Source organism: Haliotis rubra, unplaced genomic scaffold, assembly GCF_003918875.1.
Source record: "Haliotis rubra isolate DU_JTF1 unplaced genomic scaffold, ASM391887v1 Scf109, whole genome shotgun sequence".
NCBI lineage: Eukaryota > Metazoa > Mollusca > Gastropoda > Lepetellida > Haliotidae > Haliotis > Haliotis rubra.
Genome location: NW_025764992.1, coordinates 1,033,276 through 1,054,578, shown reverse-complemented (window position 1 = coordinate 1,054,578; position 21,303 = coordinate 1,033,276). Strand labels below are relative to the sequence as shown.

Below are 21,303 nucleotides of genomic sequence, written 5' to 3'. Positions count from 1 at the left end.
GTGATAATTTTTTTCATTGTTAATAGCAGGAGCAAATGACTGATAATAATTTGTGAAGTAGCTTCTCCACACATCACAGGGTCTTCCGCCAATGGGTGTGAACACAAAGTGAAAATTCATTGATGTGGAACAATTATCGCTCGGTCTTTTCATCTCATGTAGATCCTGGTTGTAGTAACCTTATTGTGTCAGGTAGCAAGTCCTACATATTTACTGCAGATAATGATTGTCTAAATCGGCAAATCAGCTGATTGGAGAGTATCCTGTTCAGCCTTGTAACGTTCAAGTTCTTTAACCCTATGATGATGGCGTCCCATAAAATCATTGTGGAAAATGCTTGCTACACTGCACTATTTTGAGCCACTCTTTCTTCCTTCAGTGCATCTCAACAGATGGCAGCTAGTTTTATACTGGGGTTTGCGAGTGAAGTAGAGTTAAAGAGTCGGCTGATAGCCATCACGTAAAGAGTTAATAACGCATGTGAAGTCGTCATTTGAACTGGTCAAGTGTGACGCATGTTCTGACTAAAGAACTAAACGTACATACTTCATTCCTGTTTGAATGATCTGCCATGTGCCTGTTGTTATTGGATTGTACATGTGGATGTATTTCAACGTAACGAGGCCGGACTATTGTATGTGCCTGGCAGTATTGATTGTAATGCTTCATAGGACGCGGGATGACCAAGATGGAGCATACAGCTTCTTCTGTGCCAAGACATATGAAAGCTCATAATAGATACTAGCGGAATCTGTTTTCTTCCATTGATCATTGATTAACTACAGACGTGGAATCAGTCCTTGGTGGTGACAGTCCACAGCTGTGTGAAACCTGAAGTGGACTGCATCGTCCCTGGTCGTATGCAGATTTACCTGTACAAGGTAGACGGTGAAAGAGACCGTCGGGAGGAGGCAATGTAAGGACGTCCGTGAGGACTGTGCTTTTGTCCATGTGAGGACTACATCGCAGAGGACGTCTGTTGGAAATTATGCTTTTGTCTGGCCAATGAGCATGTTCTCTGGGAAACAAATTCGAACATTGCTAGAGGATTGTCTTCAAGCATGTGTTGTGATTGCTTCAAGGGATATACTACTGAACTTGTTCGGACATAATGTTTAGAAGTTTCTGTTGGTTTTGTAGGGATCTTTTCTTATGTATCTGTCATCACAGTGACTTATTTGGTGTTTGTGTAGTATGAACTGTTGTGTTGAAATTTTATGAAAATTGGAGAAAATTGAAAGTGGGAAACTACTGGGTCCGAATGGCTTGGAGGATGTTCAAAGGGTATTGAGAAGTACTTTTTCGAGAGCATTGAGGAGTATAACCAGTGGCTATGTCTTTGGAACCAGATGATGGAGAGGACCTTGGGGGGTCCTTGGACAACCGCTACGCCCGTCGGCGATGTCGACGTAAAGTGTATATACATCGCAGTCTCAGCGAGGTAAGGCAGTGGCACTGACAACCTTATGTTGTATCTATGAACAAATGCTTTAAATATGTTACAAAGAATAAAAAAAAATTGTCCGGCCACATATAATATAATAATATAAAAAATAAAATGTGTATTTCTATCTTTTATGAACATTCAGATTGTTGTGGCCTGAAAGGATTTGAAGAATTTTCTTTGAATTTGAATGTGTTCATATAGGGACATTGTCAAGGATCTAGAATTAGGAAAATATGACCCATTCCTTTAGACCGTGAACTGGATATTTCAGTGGAACCGTGTCTTTAGTCTTGATAATTCTTCCATTTCATTTCCTCCCTGTGCATGTTACTTCGCAGACATTCAGATATCTAAGGCAGGGCCTAGATTTTCGAAGCTCCCTTAGCTCTATGATAGTCGTAAGTTAATGTTAAAGTATGTCACTTACGGCTATCTTAGCGCAAAGAGAGCTTCGAAAATCTAGGCCCTGGTCTCCAACATTTGAATATTGACGTTGCTGTGTGTATCCCAGGGTACTTCATGCAGTTCACTTTAATGTTTTGCCATCTTTGTATGATGAGTTTCAGATGAGATGCGTGCATCTCAGAATTCATGACTTTATCCGTATGTCGGTATTATTCATACAAAGGTTTAAGCCAAGACTGGAAGGAAGCTTGGTTGACCTGGAAAATCTTTAATTCTAAATACTGCTGCCAGAAGAAATCACTCCTTTGAATTCAAAAGGGTTGTTTCCTGTTTATTGTAAACATTTTAGTTCTCATGCTCATTCATAAAGAACTTTTATGGAAGGTGCATAATCTGATCTGAATATTTTACTGAAGCTTTTCTCCCAATATTCATTTCACCTGGGAGTGATTTCACTGAAGAGCAGATCAAAGTAGCTGTTGAATTCTGTCACTGACGCCTTAGCTTGGTGGTATCCCACTTACCAGACCTCTTGTATATAAGGGTGGTGGGATAGCCTACTGGTTAAAGTGTCTGCTTGCCATGCTGAAAATCCTGGTTCAATTCCCTACATGGGGACAATGTGTGAAGCCTATTTCTCATGTCCTCTGCTGTGATATTGCTGGAATATTATTAAAGCTGTGTAAAACTATACATGTATTTTGTGTTGAGAATTAGTCTTCAGTAATTATTGTGTTAAGGAGATATAAACATAACAGCTCTTTCCAGCTCCAGCATCCACCTCAACACCAGCATCCCCTTGTCAGCTCCAGCGCCCCCTGAAGACTAACCCCCCTATCTCAGCTCCACCGCCACCCTCAGAACTAGCATCCCCCTCTCAGCTCAAGCACCCCCTGAAGACTAACCCCCTATCTCAGCTCCACCGCCACCCTCAGAACTAGCATCCCTCTCAGCTCCACCCCCCACCCCGAGACTAACCCCTATCTCAGCTCCACCGCCACCCTCAGAACTAGCATCCCCTCTTAGCTCAAGCCCCCCTGAAGACTAATCCCCTATCTTAGCTCCACCGCCACCCTCAGAACCAGCATCCCCTCTCAGCTCCCCCAAAGACTAACCCCCTATCTCAGCTCCAACGCCACCCTCAGAACTAGCATCCCCCTCTTAGCTCAAACGCCCCCCTGAAGACTAATCCCCCTATCTTAGCTCCACCGCCACCCTCAGAACTTGCATCCCCTTCTCAGCTCCTGCATCCCCCTTCAAGACTAACATCCCCTTGTCAGCTCCTGCACCAAGACTAATGTCCTCTTGTCAACTCCAGCATCCCCCTTCAAGACTAACATCCCCTTTTCAGCTCTAGCATTCCAAATATTATGTTGCAAGATTTCACCAAAGTGGCAAACATTTACCTCCACTGTCACTTCTATCACCTGTCATGACATAACTGAGCACTGCTGAATGCAGCTTTCAACTCATTCCATGATTAATTTCCCACTGGACTTTCCTCACACATGGTTACCACCTTGGCATGTTTAAGTGTTGGGTAATGGTGGACTTGCCTTGTGTCAGTTCTCAACAATGTTTGACGCCTTCCTCTTGAAATGTCTGAAAACATTCACTTACCTAAGTTATTAATGAAATGACAATCATTTAAAAATGGGCAAAGGTATTTTGTTTACAGACCTCATCAAATTTTTAAGAAAACGTGTGATTGTTCCTTACAGTGGGACTTTAATGTGTTTTAAACATATTTGTTTTGTACTAAAATCAAAATTGATTGGCAGACACGTCACAGGCTTATCTTAATGCTGTGCCACACTTTTGTGTAGTGTGTGAATCTAGATTACATAGAAATCATGATGGCATTACTATTTGATGATGATTTTCATGTATATTTGTATCCTGCAGCTGTGTTGACTTTCTGTCATGCGGTTCCGCATCATTATATGGGACTTTTTTTCCACAATCACAAAGAGTCCAGTGTATGATTCTGACTCTATCATAAGCATGTGTTTATAATTTAATATTAAATAGTGATAATACCAGATATTTGCTAAGGGAACAGGTCAAAAGGGCTGCATGACAAAAGGGCCCCAAAACAGAAAAGTCAAAAGGGCCGCATGCCGAAAGGGACCCAAAATGGAAAGTCAAAAGGGCTGCATGAAAATGACAAGTGTTTTGTTGCTTAAGTGAAATAAATAACCATCACATACATCTATTCTATGTCATCATTTCCTTTGAAGTCGTGAAAAATATCTATTTCACTACGGGTTTGCGGCTCTTTTGACTTTCTTGTGGCCATTTTGATTTTTCTGTTTTGGGGCCCTTTCGTCATGTGGCCCTTTTGACTAGGATCCTTTGCTAAGAGATGAGCATATCTCACCTTTCGACTGGCACCTGTCACAAACACATGCAAAGGCAAGGCAATTGTCCAATTATATAAGTCTTGCTTCATATGCAGGGATGTTCAAGTGTGTTTTCCCATAGCATCAGACCAGCAGCATGTTAATTGTGGATGTATTACACTTGATTATCCAATTAGAGATAATTACAAGCCATGTGCCGGCATGTTGGTTCACGCTGTAATGCTGGGTCATTAAACACTTCGTGTAAGAGTACACATCTGGAGTAATCATAGCACTGATTTTGTCAAATTACTTTATGCATGTGTTGTTTTAATTATAATAGGATTTAGGTATTTCAATAAAGTATATCAAAGTTATACAATGCTGACAGAAATGTTGATCACTTGTTCGAAAATAATTTATTGAGTGAATATAGTTTCACACGGCTTTCAGCAATATTGTAGCAATGCCCCATCAGGGGTCACCAGATATGAGGTTTGTACATTGTACCCTTGGGAATCAAACTCAACCTTCGGATTGACAAGCGAATTCTTTAACCACTAGGCTACCTCACTTGTCTTTCTAGTTTAAAACACATACCTGGGGATTGCAGGTATGGTGCTCATGTTTAAACAGGGCTCCAGATAAGGGTCGTATCGGCGTATGTACAGATAAAAAATATGCAAGATACGGTAGGAAATAATTTAGAAAGCGTAGCAGATACGCACCACAGCAATGGTGTACGGTATTAGAATCATTTACAGACGTATTTATCTGAGAAAGTATTGTTTTATTGTTTACTGACCTGTTTACACAAGAGTAGCAATGTTGTGGTGCATATATGAAAGGAAACACAAGATTACTGATACTCCATTAATTTCCATTCAGTACTCTAAATGTACTCTTAAGGTTTTCCAGTACTCCTATATTGAATAAATAAGGAGTACGTACTCCTGATCATGAAAAATTATCTGGAGCCCTGGTTTAAACAATGGGCTATTGTTTCATCAATGGGAAGTTTACATTATAAAGTTTGGCCTTGATGATTTACACTTTTAGTTAGTTGCTTAGGCAAACTCAGAAACAAAATATTATACAATAGAAAAAATCAGTAATAGCTTTTGTATGTTATGTTTATTTAGTATCAATATCTGAAACAAAGTGATTCACTGGGATCCTGGTTTTTACATATAACATAATTCAAATGTTTTACTTTCTGTCATTATTGATCATTATTTCTTGTTTTTGATGAATTATTTAAATGAATGAAATATAATTTTTAAAATGTATCATGACATCAAGTGTACAATGGAACCATTTTTAAAAGGTCCATCTTAATCCAGCAACACTGTTTTTGGCTATTACATTCATGAACATCTATATTTAGCTAACGGCCATTACCGCTGAGCAATTATCCATTAATCCATTAATTACTGGAGACAATGCTGTCTGGATTAACAAGGTTTTGTAGTATAATGCTAGTAATAATGAACAATAAATTCCATTATAATATCCCAGGTTCCATTAGCCAAGTTAATTCTCACGACATATGGCACGACATAATAGCAAGTTATTATGTAACCTTCACAAGTTTTGACGAGCTGATGAATCTATTAACAATGTATAGCACACCATGGTTGTGAGAATGGTGAATGTATAAATAAGGTTGATGAATGAACAAGTTTTGCAAAGGTGCATATAGGCATGTATGGGTTGGATAAAATATTTTTAAAGTCCATCTCAGTCCCTTCCTGATGGATTATGGGTAATTACGAGTAAAACAAATCATAAAAGAAATGGCTAACAACCCTTGTTTATCACTTCCTTAATGGAGATGATCAGTCACTGTCGAGGCTTCTGTTGTTTTTGGCCAGACATCTGTCTGAGTTAGGATAGGGGACTGATTAGGGATCACCCGTTAACAAAACTCTGTCGGGTTTAGAGCTGCCGATGTAATCAGGGTGATCCTTGAAATGAGAGGGAGTCTTCAGGATGTCAGTCTCCCAGGAGAGATTCCGTAGTTCATGATGAACAGGAGCGATGAAGGCAGCCATTACTGTCAGCGCAATGACGTACTCTCTAGATCTATTTATGGCTATTCCTTTCAAGGTGTTTATTTCCAGAATTTCTGTTCAAGGTTTTCTTTCCATGTGCGTCACTCAGAATCTACATCACTGTTCCAGGTCCTTGTAATGGTGTCATAAGACAGCAAAAAATAAATCTCTCTTGTTTCATTCTTCAGATAATTGCATATGAGAATGAAATTTGTTGAAAGTCAAAACGGTCAGAGGAGGTGGGGGGCCAAATGTCACCAACATACTTGCTTTGGACATGTGGGCGAAATGTGAGGGTGGGTGGATTCTCTAGTTAAAATGTCAGATCACGTTCAGGGCATGTAGAACATTTAAAAGTTTATGTATAAGATGGGATTTTGTTCAGATATAATATATTCATACACCTTTAGCTGATTATAACATAAAAAATGTCTTAACTTGGCTAATACCAAGATTAATGTTTAAAGTTGCATTGTGCGTCTCCCCTTATATAGCAAATAGATTTGACGGAGACTAGGCGGTGGGATAGCCTAGTGGTTAAAGCGTTTGCTTGTCATGACAAACACCTGGGTTTAATTCCCCACATGGGTACAATGTGTGATGCCGATCTCTGGTGTCCCCCACCATGATATTGCTGGAATATTGCTATGAGCATTGTCAAACCATACTGACTCTTATTGAGAGCTTTGTGAGGAGCTCTAACATGTTATTCTGCTGCTTGTCATTGCTATTTTAAACCCGTGAATATTTGGGTTAGAATTGGTCTTCAGCAACCCATGCTTGTGATAAGAGGTGACTAATGGGATCGGGTAGTGAGGCTCGCTGTCTTGGTTGACACATGTCATCGTATCCCTATTGTGTATATCGATGCTCATGATGTTGATCACTGGATTATCTGGTCCAGACTTCGATTATTTACGATAATATAGCCATATAGCTGGAATATTGTTGAGTGCGGCGTTAAACAACAACCAAATCCATTACTATTTTGTAACATACGTTTACTGCTTCCTGCTTCAGTTAGTCTGATTGTCTTATTTACATGGATATGGAATGGATGTATGTATATGTTCATATTTAGTCACTTGTCTGATTGTCTTATTTACATGGATATGGAGTTGGTTTAAGTATAAATTCATATTTAGTCACTTGTCTGATTGTCTTACATGGATATGGATTGGGTGTATGTATATGTTCATCATTAGTCTTCTGATTGTCTTACTGACTGGGATATGGAATGGGTGTATGTATATGTTCATATTTAGTCGTCTGATTGTCTTACTGACTGGGATATGGAATGGGTGTATGTATATGTTCATATTTAGTCGTCTGATTGTCTTACTGACTTGGATATGGAATGGGTGTATGTATATATCGGCATCTTGTCACTTACCACAGGTGTGATTGTCTGTGAGACATTGTTTGTTTTTCTGCCTCGGGTATATGTATATGTTCATAATTAGTCGTCTGATTGTCTTACTGACTGGGATATGGAATGGGTGTATGTATATGTTCATGGTTAGTCGTCTGATTGTCTTACTGACTGGGATATGGAATGGGTGTATGTATATATCGGCATCTAGTCACTTACCACAGGTGTGATTGTCTGTGAGACATTGAAAGAGTTACGGTCAAGGCTTCAGCAGCTTCTTAATGCAGTCTGTAAAAGACAGGTGTTGATTGGGCGGTGGACTACAATTTGACAGCTGTGTGTTGTAGCCTGTCAAAAGTAATTGAGTTTGGTGCTTGTGCTGTCTGTGTCATAGCATGTCAGTGAGCCTGTGTCAGACGGTGGCAGTGTTGCAGGGCTATATTAGACTAGGTCACAGCAGTGTATGGAACACAGACTTTGCAAATACTATGCTTATGGTTCAGCTGAGTTTGTTTTTATGTAGGTATTAGAATTATATTGAAGAGTTTTGCAAAAAATGGATACACACATGCTCGCTCACTCACTCACTCACTCACTCACTCACTCACTCACCGCCTCCATGGTGTAGTGGTTAGAGTGTCCGCCCGGAGTGCAGAAGGTCGCGGGTTCGATCCCCGACCGCGTCATACCAAAAGACGTTAAAATATGGTTCTTGTTGGTCACTGCCTGACGCTCGGCATTAATGGGTACAACAAGGCATGGTATCTCAGCATGCGACATGGTATCTCAGTGAGCTAGCACTATAAAACCAGCTTCAATCTGGGCTAGTACAAGCAGCCGCACATACACATACACACGCATGCACGTCGTCATATGAGCGAAATATTCTCAAGCACAACGTTAAACCCAATTAGACCACCACTCACTCGCTCATTCACTCACACACTCACTCACCCATTGACTCACTCGAGACACATGCACTACACTCACACCACACAAGCACTTTACACACACACAACATTCACAACACACAGTCACCATGCATGCATGTGCACACACAGGCCTACATACATAAATGATGGAATTCCTTGACCATAGGATTACCTCTGATAATGTGCAGGTGAACACTACACCCGTGACTGTCACATGATCTGAGGAAGTAACTAGAACTGCTTTGTTAATCCAAATGTTCTTGATTTCATGTTAATGAATAATTTGGTCAAGCATGAGAACATCTCCTGGGGCTTTGTATATCACAACTGATGACTGACGGTTGTATATGGTCAAAGGCAAGAAATATTAATCAATATTTCGAATCTCCTGTCATTGTGAGACTAGAGATCCACCAGCATCATGGGAAGTAATGGCTGCAGGGTAGATTAGCTACCACATTGTAGTAGAAGAGAATGGGGACTGTAATCTCATTGATTGGAAAAACTGTTTTTCCAGGACTTAAAGCTATGCTATATTGTGTGTGAATACCCTTGATAAATACAGTAACAAGTATAACAATACTCAAGATCTGAAAATACAAGACTTCCAGTTAAAATCTTGACAAACAATGGTTACTGTTGGCCATCCTGGTGAAACAGTGCCATGGCATATATAACCATGGATTTATTGGGCATCCTGTTCAGCTTTACACTAACCTGTGACCATTTGCTCATTGGTCATCCTGTTCAGCTTTATAGTACCTGGTGACGTCTGCTCACTGGCCATCTTCTTCACCTTCATGCAGACCTGTGACTGTCTGCTCATTGGCCATCCTGTTCACCTTCATGCTGACCGGTGACATCTGCTCACTGGCCATCCTCTTCACCTTCATGCTGACCGGTGACTGTCTGCTCACTGGCCATCCTGTTCACCTTCATGCTGACCGGTGACCGTCTGCTCACTGGCCATCCTGTTCACCTTCATGCTGACCGGTGACTGTCTGCTCACTGGCCATCCTGTTCACCTTCATGCTGACCGGTGACCGTCTGCTCACTGGGCATCCTGTTCACCTTCATGCTGACCGGTGACCGTCTGCTCACTGGCCATCCTCTTCACCTTCATGCTGACCGGTGACTGTCTGCTCACTGGCCATCCTCTTCACCTTCATGCTGACCGGTGACCGTCTGCTCACTGGCCATCCTGTTCACCTTCATGCTGACCGGTGACTGTCTGCTCACTGGCCATCCTCTTCACCTTCATGCTGACCGGTGACCATGTGCTCACGGGCCATCCTGTTCACCTCCATGCTGACTGGTGACCGTCTGTTCACATGCTGACTGGTGACAGGCCATCCTGTTCACCTTCATGCTGACCGGTGACCATCAGCTCATTTGGTCATCCCTAGTGAGTAAGTTTAATTTTACGCTGCACTCAACAATATTCCAGCTATAAGGTGACTGTCTGTTAATAATCGAGTCTGGTCCAGACAACCCAGTGATCAACATTATGAGCATTGATCTACGCAATTGGGATTCGATGACATGTGTAATCCAATTCAGCGAGCCTGACCACCCGATCCCGTTAGTCGCCTCTTACGACAAGCATGGGTTAATGAAGATCAATATTCTAACCCAGACTTTCACGGGTGTGATCATCCTTACACTGCTTCTGTGGCTGAAAGCATCAGCTAGATTAGTTCTGAGATATGTGATAACAGCACTTGCTCTTGAAGCTAGTTTTCATGCAAGCAGTGTCAATGCAGTTTACACATAAAATATTAAAGCATTCAGGGACCATACATTATCACTCACTGGTGCTTTTCAAGTAATATGATTATTACTGAGGAAAGGTCAGAGATTGTGTAATCATCATAACAGTTCAAATAGTGTTGATTTGTTTAACACTTCACTTGTCAGTATTCCAGCTTCATTACATGCATGCCATTGTAATAAGATTCTCCATACACCATACCCTGATTACCTTTAACCTTTGTAGGGCTGATTAGCCTTTGCTTGTTGTCATCACAAAATATCAAGGAAGAGATCCGAATCAACAAGACTGTAGCAATAGATCTCAACGTCCTGAACGCTGTAGACACCGGAGTGGTATGGGCGTGATTGATGGAAGGGAGAAACTGATTGACTTCCAGTGCAGGGGCTGGTCGTTACCGGTGACGTCCTGGTCACACGTCAGGTTCAGGAAGTCCCACAATTGCTACATCAATAACGTCTTCGGGTTAAGGGACCAGATGTAGTGTTCTCACTCTGACATTATCATGCTAATGGCTTTTACTTCTTGAGCTCAGGGAGGGATGCTGAACTCCTGGGATGAAGAAGATGGAACTTCTTTGACAAATTTGCTTCTAATTTAATGTACATTTGTGAGGTTGTGAACACTCCTCTTTAGTGAAAAATTAACTTTTTTGCTCTTGTTAAGTTTGATGCATTGCTAACAGGCTTTTGACTTTAATGATCAGAGAATGTCCCCTTTTATATGTCGAGACCACTTTGTGATCGTTTTATGTAGATATAGTCTTGTTTCTTTGAATGGCATTTAGAAGTTGGTGTGATGAATATAGTTTTGGTCGGCAGTTGTGGGAGGCATTTTTTCCAATAACTATAAATCATGTTTGCTGAGTCTGTTGAAAGGAAATTGTGTCACAACAAAGCAGGTATGTCTCCGACCACCATTGTGGTAATGGATCAAATGAGGGAGTGCTCTGTGAGGTAAAAACAACACAACACTAAGTCTCTGAAAAAAAGAATTGGATAAGAACAAAAAATTGAAAAGGAGCCCCAGTGAGATTGGAAATTTAGAGGAATATCTTGACTTGCTTCATTTAGGTGAGTAAGTTTAATTTTAGAGGAAATTTAGAGGAATATCTTGACTTGCTTCATTGAGGTCTGTTTCATTCCAGAAAGGGTTGGGTTGTAGGGAAATATTATGGTTCAGGGACTGGTAGATGGACAAATACCACATGAACTGGATGAAAGCATGAAAAAGAACAGTTCTCACGTCATCTGTTAAGATCGGCTTAAGTGGCCTGTTTAATAACACCAGTAAATTAAATGTCTTAATGTTTAATGTTTCTTGCTGTTTTATAATAATGTCCTAACAACTAATGATAGTTAAAGGATGAGACGGGAACTATTTTAGTCTATCTAACTTTTGTGAACAAGGTCAATGTCATTGACATGATATGACTAGAACGATGGTGTAAACCACTCACTCACTCACTCACACAATACCCATCACTGAATGAATGATATCACTCAATATTAGGTCGGATAGGGGTCACTCCAATGTTTGACAGTGTGTGATGTATAATGAACCTGTAGTATGAAATCTTATACCCCAGCAAGTTCATAGAGGGATACTTAAGAGGTACACATTGTACCCATATGGGGATTCAAACACAGGACTTGATATGACAGGCAAATGTTGTAACCTCTGGGCTAACCAAGACAGCAGTGGGTGAAGGGAGTCTCCAGACTTGCATCAGTTGTAACCTCTGGGCTAACCAAGACACAAGTGAGTGAAGTGAGTCTCCAGACTTGCATCAGTTCCCAGTCTCTATAGTGTGTTGTAGAAGCAGTACTCATTGAGTGCAGTCAGATCGAGTTATAGATCCCGCTATTGTCATCAGGTATATAATTCGTCATACTAACCGGGGAATATGTATTGTTGGGGATTGTAACCAGAGCGTGTAGTCCACATTGATGGATTCTCTATCATATAGCAACGGATATTGATATTTGTTGATTATGTCAGTGCATGTTTACCTGGTAGCAGCCTGCTAAACATTGGTGGGAAAAAATGTAGTTTGAATTAATGATAAAACTTATTGTAATGTGTTGTAATCTTTGAATGCTTCTCAGTGTATCTTAGACAGATGTTTGTATATAGTCATCAGCTTTACATGTACCTTTGGGATTAACAGCTAAATGTGAGGCATAGATTAACATTTGATCTCAGAAAAATGTTCTCCCATAGATACAAGATATTTGTTACACAAATGTTTGATGTAGAAACAGTGGCAATATTCTATAACAACATAAATAACATACATAATAAGAATATTAACATGCACACATGCATGCACACCTTTTTTTTCCAGGTGTCAGATTGCAGTACCATGTTGAAACCATGGTGGCTGAGCGGGTTAGGTGGCTGACTTTGTGTGCTGGCGATTAGGTGCCTGACTCTGAGGGTGGTTCGAATCCCGGATGGGACTAGAATCTGTACTTTACTAAGAAAGTGTCATCCCAAATATACCATATGTTACAATCGCCACATGGTGCTTCAGAATTGGAGTGTATGAATTCAGCTTCAGAAAAATCGAACTCTATAATTTGATTCCAATAAAATCAGAATGGCTTAAGATTGACATACCAGCTGAAAAATGGTATGCATCTTCATCGATACCCAATCTTACAAAATGTACTTGTGTCATGTCTCCCAGTATGACAAAAAACATGTCTTCAAAACCCTCATCCACACTTGGCTTAGTCTGCCATCTGGCTTTTCATTCATTCATTCATTCATTCATTCATTCACCTCCTCGTTGACACAGGGCCTAGTGTAGTGGTTAGTGTTCACTCGGCACGCCAAGCACCCAGGTTCGATTCCCAACATGGGTATAATGTGTGAAGCCCATGTCTGGTGTCCCCCTCCGTAATATTGCTGGAATATTGCTAAAAGCAGCATAAAACTAAACTCACCCAGTCACTGACTTACTCCTAGTAGACCCTGATTGCTGGCATCAGGTAACCTTACGAAGAAAATAACCCGTTCCCACTCAGTGTTTTGTCACCTATTGCTTACCAATTCCACTATCTAGTCAAGTTTAAGCTTTGAAGACTCCAGATCCAAATATGTTGCATCTAGTCAATATGAATTATATAACATGTCTAGGTATGCTGAATTTTTGGTTACATGATTACATGATGGAAAACAAACCTGTCGGAATTCACTTAACAAATGTACATTTTATTATTATAACTAGGAGTTATCAGCATTGTGATCATATTTATTACTTTGTTATTGTTAAGTACAAGCTCTTGTACCTACAGCGCTGATTTGAAAATATAGACACGAAATAATTGAATTGGTTTAGATGAAATAATAATTTTTAACATATGAACTTTTTCCAAGTTTGGTGCCAACCTTTGCAGTTTTATTTATATGTGAGATTACACTTACATCCTGTTTTTCAGTGAAATTTAAAAAAAACAAAACTGCTGATCAAGAAACTAAATGTCAACTGAGAAGATATGTTCGCACCTTCCAACTTTCTTTGAACAGAGACATGTATTTGATCCAGCTGGGAGAAGTAAGGCGTAGGAAGGCTTGATGTTCTTGAGATCAGGCCTGTGAAATAGGTACCTCTCTAATTCCATGAAAGCTCGACATGGTGGAATATGTTTTTACTTTTTACTTCAATTCTTTGACATAAATCACAGCATTTCCCCTCTCTCCCCCCAAGGTGTTTCTGTGGCATTCACGTCACCTGATCTGTGATATGGCCAGACATGTATGTGACGATACCTGCCCAAATGTCAAATGTTCAGAACAGCATCATCTTTCCATCCCCAGAGAATCACCTTGACAACATCTTGCAGAGTGACCTACACGTATTCGCTGTTATAAGTGCCTGGGGCACTTTAGAATTGGACAAAGGGAATGCTTAAAATGAGATACATTTGTTATCAGCAATTTAGTGGTAGTGAAGAACCCTTGTTCAAACACTGATGATGTTGAAAAAAGAATCTTAGTTGCTCATGAAGTGTACAGTGCTTTTGCGCTGCCATTTAAAAAAAAAAACTACAGGAAAATATGGACCGACATGGACAGTTGTGGTCCTTGTGCAGGTGCTTGTAAAGATCATGGACATATTGGTCTGCAAGTATTTTTCATGGAGTGCTTTTTCAAGCAAGACATAGTATATGCAGTATATAAATACAACCAGAGATAAATGAATGTAACATTTGAAGTATTTTGACTTAGATGAAATACAGTATTAATTACAATATTAAGTAGGTTCTTAAGTACAATTACAATATTAAGTAGGTTCTTAAGTACAATGTTAAATACAATATTAGTTACAGCATTAACTCAATTGATAATACAAAGTTCCGTACAGTTGATCTCAAGATATTGTAAGAAGAGACCCTCACAAAAGAGGGCATAATCCCTCACAATGGAGGGTATAGACAATCCTGCCAACAAGTGTGACAAGGCAGCTCAGTATACTTCAGTGCTTAGCACCGATTCCTTTGTCACTGGTAAACTGGTTGGGTAATTATGTCATGGCTGGACAACTAATGAAGGACTTCTTGCCAAGAAGCCTTGTCGATTGACCAAGTTCCTACTGGTACTGAAATGTTGAAATGTACACCAGGACTACCATGCTCCAGTTAATGTTTGCTATTGATACTGCTTCCAAGGACAGTCTTTATGGGACGCTGTAACAACGTACTAGAAATATTAACTGCAAGATACGTTTCTGGCTTCTCTGTTCTAAAGCAGCTGTTATACTTCTCACTGAGGTAAGAAGGTGTGATTCAATCATTTAGTGAAACAAACTTTGAGAAGCGGGAATCTTTTAATATCCAGAATTTTATGACAGTATAGAAAAGAAATGAAAGAGAAAGAAAATCATGATTACTTGTACTGCTTTGTGTTTGGTCTTTATTTAGTTTCCTGTCGTCATGTACTGGAAGAAGAATGAAATGTCAGATTTGTTTTCGTTTAATCCGTTTGTGTCAGGAATAACGATCTGAAGATACCGACATTTTGTTATCAGAACTAAATGAGAAAATCTCCTTTAGACATAATATGTAGTGGAGTTGTTTCAATTCTATCCAAGACTAGTATTCTTTATATGATGTGTCATTCTGTGGATTTCAAGATACCATTGAACTGTACTTCTGAACAATTTAGCTTTGTGTAACTAAAGAGCACTAATGTTGATATGAATATATTGCTAGTCATACGAGATACATTTAATCATAATGTATATCAAATGTGTGAAAGGCATTGCCGATATGTATTAAGGCCACAAGTTGTGATGGTTCTTCCAGTCTTTGAGGATTGCTTGATGATTATCTTATAAGACTTCTCATTGTGAAGCCGATAAATGTATGTATAGCATGACCAATATGAATAGTTATCTGTAATTCAGAGAGGGTCGTGTTTAGCTTTGTATGGTTCATATATTTCCATTGCTTAAGCTGCAAAGAGAGAATATGATTGTCAGTACGATGACCTTTGTGTACTATTTGCAAGAAGGATATTGAGAGAGGAATATTGTAGTGTGCTGGCGCTATACTTGGCAGTGATTACTGGAATCGGTCAAGTGTTATCACAGTACAATATTGGACCCCATGGTGATGCCACAATTAATGACGTCTTTAATGTACCGTTACCTCAATCGCCTTGAATTTATTACAGGGCTCTTCAGCTGAGAACCGTTGAATGTCAGAGGTGAACTGTGGGTAATGGTGCCGAGATTGAGAAGTGAACGATAAAAAACCTTCGACATTGAGTATTCATCAGTGTTAGTTGGCGGAAGAATATCTCAATGTAATCCGTCAACACACTAGTTTTACCTTTTTCCTTTTCATGATCTTAAACTGAAATATTCCTTGATTGAAATTCAGTTAGTAATGTATCGATGTGTCATTCATATCTAAACAAAATGTGTTATTTAATTAGTGACAGTGAACTGAATGTAAACTGTTTCTAAATTGGCAGTAAAAATTAAATTAGTTGAGTTTAAAGAAACCTATGTTATTTTATGCTCACAATAAAATACAAAAATACATTTAAAATACAAATGTTTATTTATATGAAGTTAATGCCATACATCTTAACAGAGTTGTAGTGGGCTAAATAATAAACATAATCATAATTATCATAATAGTAACTCGCCTCTTTAATATATTGTCCCTTCTCCTCGTCTGAGGACATTTCTGCAGTGGCATCTGTCATGCACCTTGACCGCTGCCACAAACAGAGTAAGTGATTATATTAGTTTCATATTTTTTTCAAATACAAAACAACTAAAGCTAAGGTTTTGTTTAAGTTTCGTATAATAACTACAGTTTATTAGAACCTCCTGCCAGACACATGGTCAGACAATAATCAATAATTGAGATATCAATATTTATTACATACCCATGTAAACTTAGGATAGTCATACAGGGGTGCAATATGGATGACCTCAAATTCTGTATTGAACCCCAGATTCCATATTGAACCCCAGCTGGTTCTATATTGCTATGCTATTATTTGTTTTATTCAGTAACAGATTAATGCAAGATAAGAGGGTATATAATAAATATAGAACGTGATACTAGTGCATTTGGATGTTTTATATTGAACTCGAAGATGTCATGGCGAACTCGTTTCTCTGCTCCCATTACATGTTCTTGTTCAATACAAAACATCTAAATGTACTAGTGTGACGTTCTATATATGTATCAACTCATCTATATATGTCTTTAAATTGACATGATGTACCAAGCAATCTGTATATGAAGTAACTTTGACAAGATACATTATCCAGTCTGTATGTGACACAACCTTATCAGTACCAACTCACCTCCAGGTGGACATGACTTAAGAGGGTTCAAATCATGATATATATAAAGTGCAATGCAGTCACATTGAATTCTTTCCTGCAGTATGAACCTACATGTTGGGAGTCTTTCCTTGAACCTCTGGATGTTCCACAATGCGGTCAACTAAACACATATGGTGTTGATGTTTTCTCCTCGTATGAATTGTTAATCAGTTTCCCAGCTTGTCATTGATTGGTGTTGTATGTCCGTGATGAAGGTGTTGTGCCAGGAGCTGTTTTCTGGTCTATTTAACACCATTGTGTTGTAATCATCCATCTCACCTTCCGTAATGTACTTTAAGAGTCTGAATAAATATGTTTTTGTAGAAAATATAATTATTTTGGATGCATTCCTGATGCATAACACACATGAATATTTTGACATCTGCTCTTGACACATAACCGTCTAAAATTCTTGTGAATAAATTGCCTCTGTTACATCATTACCATAATCCAGTATTCTGACTGTCAGCAAATTGTAAACTGTCAGCAAATTGTAAACAGCTTTTAGATTTTGAACAAAACTCTTCTGAACCGTCAGTAGGAAGAAATTAGTTGTGTGGATAATATTATTCATTTGACACAGTTGATGCACACTCTGAATTTGTTCTTGTAATAGATGTAAAGACATCACATCCATGCAAACAAAGTGATTTTTTCATGCAAATTTAATGGATGTTTGAAGTATTTTTAGGTTTGCTATACAAAGGAGTAAACAGTTAATGTGTGTGTGTTACCATGACAAGCTATGATTATTTGTCAACGTCACATTTAATTAAGCTTCATCTTGTGCACATTTTCTTGATTAATGTCCCATGAGACAGCAGGCAAAATAAAAATATATTTCTTGTCAGGGTTGATTTAGAGTTAATTTCCCCAAACAAAATCTTGAAATGGAACTTCTAAGAAAATGCAAAAAAATGAAAGAAGTCTATGGAACAAAACTGTTTATATTTAATTTTTATAAATTGTGAAGCTTGTCCATTAAACAAGATTGAATTAATCCTACCTTAGGTGAAAAAAAGTTCAGTTTCAATTAACTATGCAATGAATGGTAGTAAAAGGAAGATAGTATCTGGAAGACCACACACACGATCTCATACATTGCAAACCATGAAGCTAGAGACATAGAGAGCTTTGTGGCCAAATATACAAAGTATGCTATCTATCATCAACCACATGAGGATACTGGGGAAGGTTGCTGTCTGTCTTCTCCATATTTGTCTGTGTATATATAGGAAATAAATGTATCGGCTGAGAGTTGGATTCCCTACATGGGCTATATGTGTGGGGTCCCAGCAATCATGTTGCTGGAATAAGAGCATCAGCAACTCATACTCTCAGGTGTGACAACCAAAAGCTGTTTTTGAATGGTCATGTTTGACACAACCATCATGTCTTCCAATGACAGCCATATTGTCTTTGAATGTTTTGCTATGATTTGCTTTAAACACAGCCATCATGTCTTCCCCATACGGCCATATTGTCTTTGAATGTTATGTTGTGATTTGCTTTTGAAACTGCCATCTTGTCTTCCCCAGACAGCCATATTATCTTTGAATGTTATGTTGTGCTTTCCTGACGGTATATCATTGTTTCTTATCTTGCTTTTATTCTCTGTTTTCAGAGTTCCTCAGTAGGTTATGAGAGTGCCATCATAGGAGAGGCGCATGGTTTGATCAACGACATGTTGGCGGACACCAACTTGCCACCCCATGTGGTGAGCGGCCTGCGCGTGGTCGCCAGCCTCCTGAAGCCGCCAGAGAGTCATTCGGGGATCCACAAGCCAAAAGTCAGCCCCCTGGTGTCTCTCACAGAGTCCACATCATATGGCTCCGACAGCGAGGAAAGTCCGTATACAGGGGAACGGCCATCATCATTGCCAAAGGTGGATATTATAAAGATTGTTTCAAACTTATACTTGTCTGAAAAATATCATTGATGTATTGATGCATTTCTTATGAGGCTATGGGGAGATTTCCAAAAAGGAATAATATAGGTTGCCTGCACCCTATGCATGTCATAAGAGGTGGGGTGATGTGAAATACTGTTCAAACTGACTTTATTACTCGACCCATGAAGGTCCCGGTTAGAATGATCCTTCAGTAACCCATGCTTGTCGAAAGAGGCGACTAACAGGATCGGGTGGTCAGGCTCGCTGACTTGGCTGCCACATGTCATCGGTTCCCAATTGCGCAGATTGATGCTGATGCTGTTGATCACTGGATTGTCTGGTCCAGACTCGATTATTTACAGACCGCCACCATATAGCTGGAATATTGCTGAGTGCGGCGTAAAACTAAACTCACTCACTCACTCACTCACTTCATGATCACTTACCTACTGACAGTTGTGGTTGTTTACACATCTCAAAGTTCACACAAATGTTTTGGTTTCTTTCAGGATGTTGCAAAAATGTTAAACAACAGCCATTTTAAAAAATATTCCTTTTTGTCTGTTCATTCACCTAGACTTGCACAAGTCTCTCAGCTAATACTTCAAAGTTTAAATGAAAGTTATTATCCCCCGCCGCGCGTTTAGCACGAAGCGGGGGATATAGTATTAGGCTCCATCCGGCTGGCCGGCCGTATGAATCGGAATATCTTAAGATCTGTTTGACTAGATTCTTTTCATATTTGGTACCTAGGTTCATCACAGTATAAGACAGGTCCCAGTCAGGTTTGGTGACCTTGACTTTTATTTCAAGGTTACAAGGGGACTTGAACGTTTTACTCTTGTCAGCGAGATATCTCAAGAACCGTTCACTAGATTTTCTTCATATTCATCTTCAAGCTTTATCTAGGGAAGACGCAGGGCCCGATTTTGGTGACCTTCACATAATTTTCAAGGTCACTGCGACACTTTGAAGATTTCAGCATGTTAACCTGCATTCACTGGATTTTCTTCATAGACTTTCAAGACTTCTCTTGAATGTTTTTCAATAAGCAATTTCTTTAGTTCCACATGACATTCATGTCAAGGTGAAGCCCATTTCTGGTGTCCCCCGCCGTGATGTTGCTGGAATATTGCTAAAAGTGGCGTAAAACCAAACTCAGTCAGTCAGTCAGTCAGTCATGTCAAGGTCAAAGTCAGTCTTGAAAATATTTGTGTGTTTGAACAACTAAAGAGCAAGATATCAAGAGAGGTTGACTGGTCATGTTTTTGTTGACATTTAACTTCATCTTAAACTTTCATTACTTTTTAAGTTTGATTTGATAATTTGTGGCGGGGGATTATGTCACCTTAGTGACAATGCTGGTTGAAAAATATAAATAACAGAGTGGCATCCTTCGATGTGTACTGTCCGCTTATCTAGACTTGCCTTTTTAAAGGATAGAATTACTATAAAATGGGCTTAGCATTCAGTAACCTTGGAAGGAGGTCACCTTGCATGGCAAGTAAGGATGACAATGAAAACTTAACATAGACACCGGAATGCTGTGACACTATGCATGCTACAACATGGAATCTATATCAACCTGCAATAACATATATACTTTGACAGGACTTGTTTCCTTTGGATAAATCTTGGAATATTATTAAATCACTTGTCAGGCAGAATTATGTTAAAAAACAATGAAAAAATCCACATCTTAGTAACAGAGCAAAATCATCAAAAATACACTCAAAATATTCTTCTCAAAGAAAAACCATTTGCTTCTAAATCGACAGTTTCTATGGTAATGGCAAACTAAAGACTAAGTTCAGCAGCTCTGACCCAGCACAACGTTACTCAGCATCATTTTCGAACAATTTTCAGCACAAACATGAGTATCAGGTGTCTGTTGGTGTTTGCTGGTAAATGGTGATAGGGTTGAGATCAGTCTTTAACAACCAGAAACATTCCAGAGCTCCTGACTTTCAACACATGGCATTTGTGACATAGAAAAGATGCCTACTTCAGTGGAGATCGGCTGTCATTACCACTAAACAAATGAGGTGAAGAGAAGGGAAGTTTGTGGAATCTTCTCACTGGAGTGCAACTAAGGCCAATCACGTTGAAGGAAACTGGTCTAAGAGCGGCAGCCATTTTGGAGTGGGTGACGTCTGCTTCACTAGAGCATTCCTTGAACAGGAAGTGACCTGAATTCTACATCATGCCCTGAATTTGTAACCAGTATTAACTT

At 39.4% G+C, this 21,303-nt stretch overlaps 1 protein-coding gene across 1 annotated transcript in view; it reads left to right on the top strand.

Annotated features, from left to right (window-relative positions):
* Nucleotides 1–21,303, top strand: part of LOC124282685 (cGMP-inhibited 3',5'-cyclic phosphodiesterase A-like) — a 186,795-nt gene that overhangs the window by 134,508 nt on the left and 30,984 nt on the right. Inside the window, 1 exon segment of the mRNA XM_046718713.1 lies at nt 18,804–19,064. Coding sequence (XP_046574669.1) covers nt 18,804–19,064 — 261 coding nt within the window.